The sequence below is a fragment of the Syzygium oleosum genome, unplaced genomic scaffold, assembly GCF_021117445.2.
Source record: "Syzygium oleosum isolate NSW1041296 unplaced genomic scaffold, Sole_v2.1 Sole_v2.21, whole genome shotgun sequence".
Taxonomy (NCBI): Eukaryota; Viridiplantae; Streptophyta; class Magnoliopsida; order Myrtales; family Myrtaceae; genus Syzygium; species Syzygium oleosum.
In genome coordinates this window covers 1059369-1061295 of record NW_026607505.1, presented here as the reverse complement: position 1 = coordinate 1061295, position 1927 = coordinate 1059369, and the positions used below count along the sequence as shown (strand labels likewise).

Sequence of the window (1927 nt, the reverse complement as noted above, 5' to 3'; positions counted from 1 at the left end):
ACCATGTGAATTAAGGGAATTAGCCCGGAAGTAAGTCTATGCAGAACACTAACGTCTCAGTAAATGAGATCTGCACATAAGTAAAATCTTGTAAAAAAATAGGCTCGAACCCGCAAACCTCCAATCCCTCAAAAGAGATCTTCACTTATATATCTTGAGATGTGTCGATCGGCGTTCTTGGATTATTACTCATCTCCGATCTTGCATATCAAAGCCTTAATGACAAATCGAGCTGGCTAAAATCCTCCTGGAGATCACCCTCGTCATCAGGTACATCGATGTATCCTTGAGACGAAGATGAACCATACTTTAGATTTGTCCCAGCATACCTCATATGATCCCCAACAAGCCTGGCCGCGCGTGGCTGATTCTCAAAAATCATAGATTGAAGAGATGGCCGTACATGATGACCACTCGAGGTCGCTGCATGAGGTTTCACGGCAGAGCACAAGTCCCTGCTCTTCTTGGCTAGGGTTCGCTCCAGCTTGTGCGCGTTCTGGTGACCCCCGAGTGCTTGCGAGCTATAAAACTTCTTTTGGCAGAAGTCGCATGAGTAAAGCTTGTTGTCTTTTGCAGGAACTTTAAGAGTATGGAGTGCTGGTGATGACGACGAGGATGATGAACATGGCTCAAGTCCGAGCTCTAGGTTGAGCTGGCTGGGATTATTGGCTGAGCTCTGATGCCATGGATTGGATTGATGTTCCATTGAGAGAGAGAGAGAGAGAGAGAGAGAGAGAGAGAGAGAGAGAGAGAGAGAGAGAGAGATGACTTAGAAGTACATATGTGAATTGAAATGGTGACTGCTGTAGCAACGGAAAGCACTTGGAAGGAGAGAGCAAGAAGAAAGAAAAGGACAGATATATAGGTTAGGGACTGTGATAGAGAATCTCTTAGATTTTTCACAAGAAAAATGTTAAATATCCCAACAAGTTTCCATAAAAAGAAAACTTGAAGTATTACATAGACTCGTTCTACTAGATCAAGTCAATCACAATACAATTTCTTAAAAGTGAATATCATGTGTACCATATCATCCAGAGAATGAGGTTATATGATATTGTTGTTTGAAAAATTACACTCCAATTGTGTGCGGTGAGTGAAACAAATGAAGACGAAATTACTTTTGTCTTTAGGGGTCTTGTTTAAAAAAAATCAAACAAATATTGCCTTGTAGATTGCACGCTATCTTCAGTATTTCAAAGCTAGATCTTAATGAAATTTTAGTAACCGTTCGTGTCATCCCTTCTCGAAACGATGATAATTCACGACGATACTTAATTAGTAGTCATCCAATCAAAAATCATTTTTCTTTCACGACTGGAAACATGCGTTTGCGTATTATTCATTCACCTCTCGCTTTGGAGGTTCTTGCTCTATCCAAATAGCAAGCTAGCAAAGGTAGCTTAAAATGAAGTCCTGCCTTAAAAAGGCTAGCTTGAAATCTTGATTATTTTACTGGGATCGCATCCGGCCCTCGGGACAATAGCCCACGTGGTTTCCAGTTGGTCGATGAAAGTGATACCATTCGAATCTCTCTCTCTCTCTCTCTCTCTCTCTCTCTCTCTCTCTTGCATGGTCTGAATCAGTTTCCATACATTCTTCAGCTGTCCTCCGCCAATCCTGCAGACTTTCGAGCGTGTATGTTCGTGTGTGAACACCAGTCAAAACTCTCCGCGGGGGTCAAAATCACCCTCGCTCCTGTCGGTCCCCACCGCGTCACGACCCTTGAATCCGAGCACGCAATGATCAGCTTGCCATTCACGAGAAAGTTTCCCGCTGAACACCCCACATCAGGCCTCTTACTGAGCATAATATGCAGGATTAGGACCAGGTGTCTGCCCCCATGTTTGCTCCAGAAGCTCCCCTCTAGTTTAGCAGTTGTTTGTCATCTTTGTCCTGGGGTCCTGCCAAACGAAGGATCAGCAGT

General features: G+C 43.5%; 1 protein-coding gene across 1 annotated transcript; it reads right to left on the bottom strand.

The window, feature by feature from the left end:
• Nucleotides 1–208: 208 nt before the first annotated feature.
• On the bottom strand, nt 209–706 carry LOC115677287 (zinc finger protein 2-like). Its single transcript, XM_030600413.1, has one exon. It carries the CDS (start codon nt 704–706, stop codon nt 209–211), a length of 498 nt encoding a protein of 165 aa, XP_030456273.1.
• Nucleotides 707–1927: the final 1221 nt, after the last annotated feature.

What these genes read in the sequence shown, in the direction of transcription:
- LOC115677287 (XM_030600413.1), bottom strand. Translation starts at nt 706, where the DNA reads ATGGAACATCAATCCAATCCATGGCATCAGAGCTCAGCCAATAATCCC.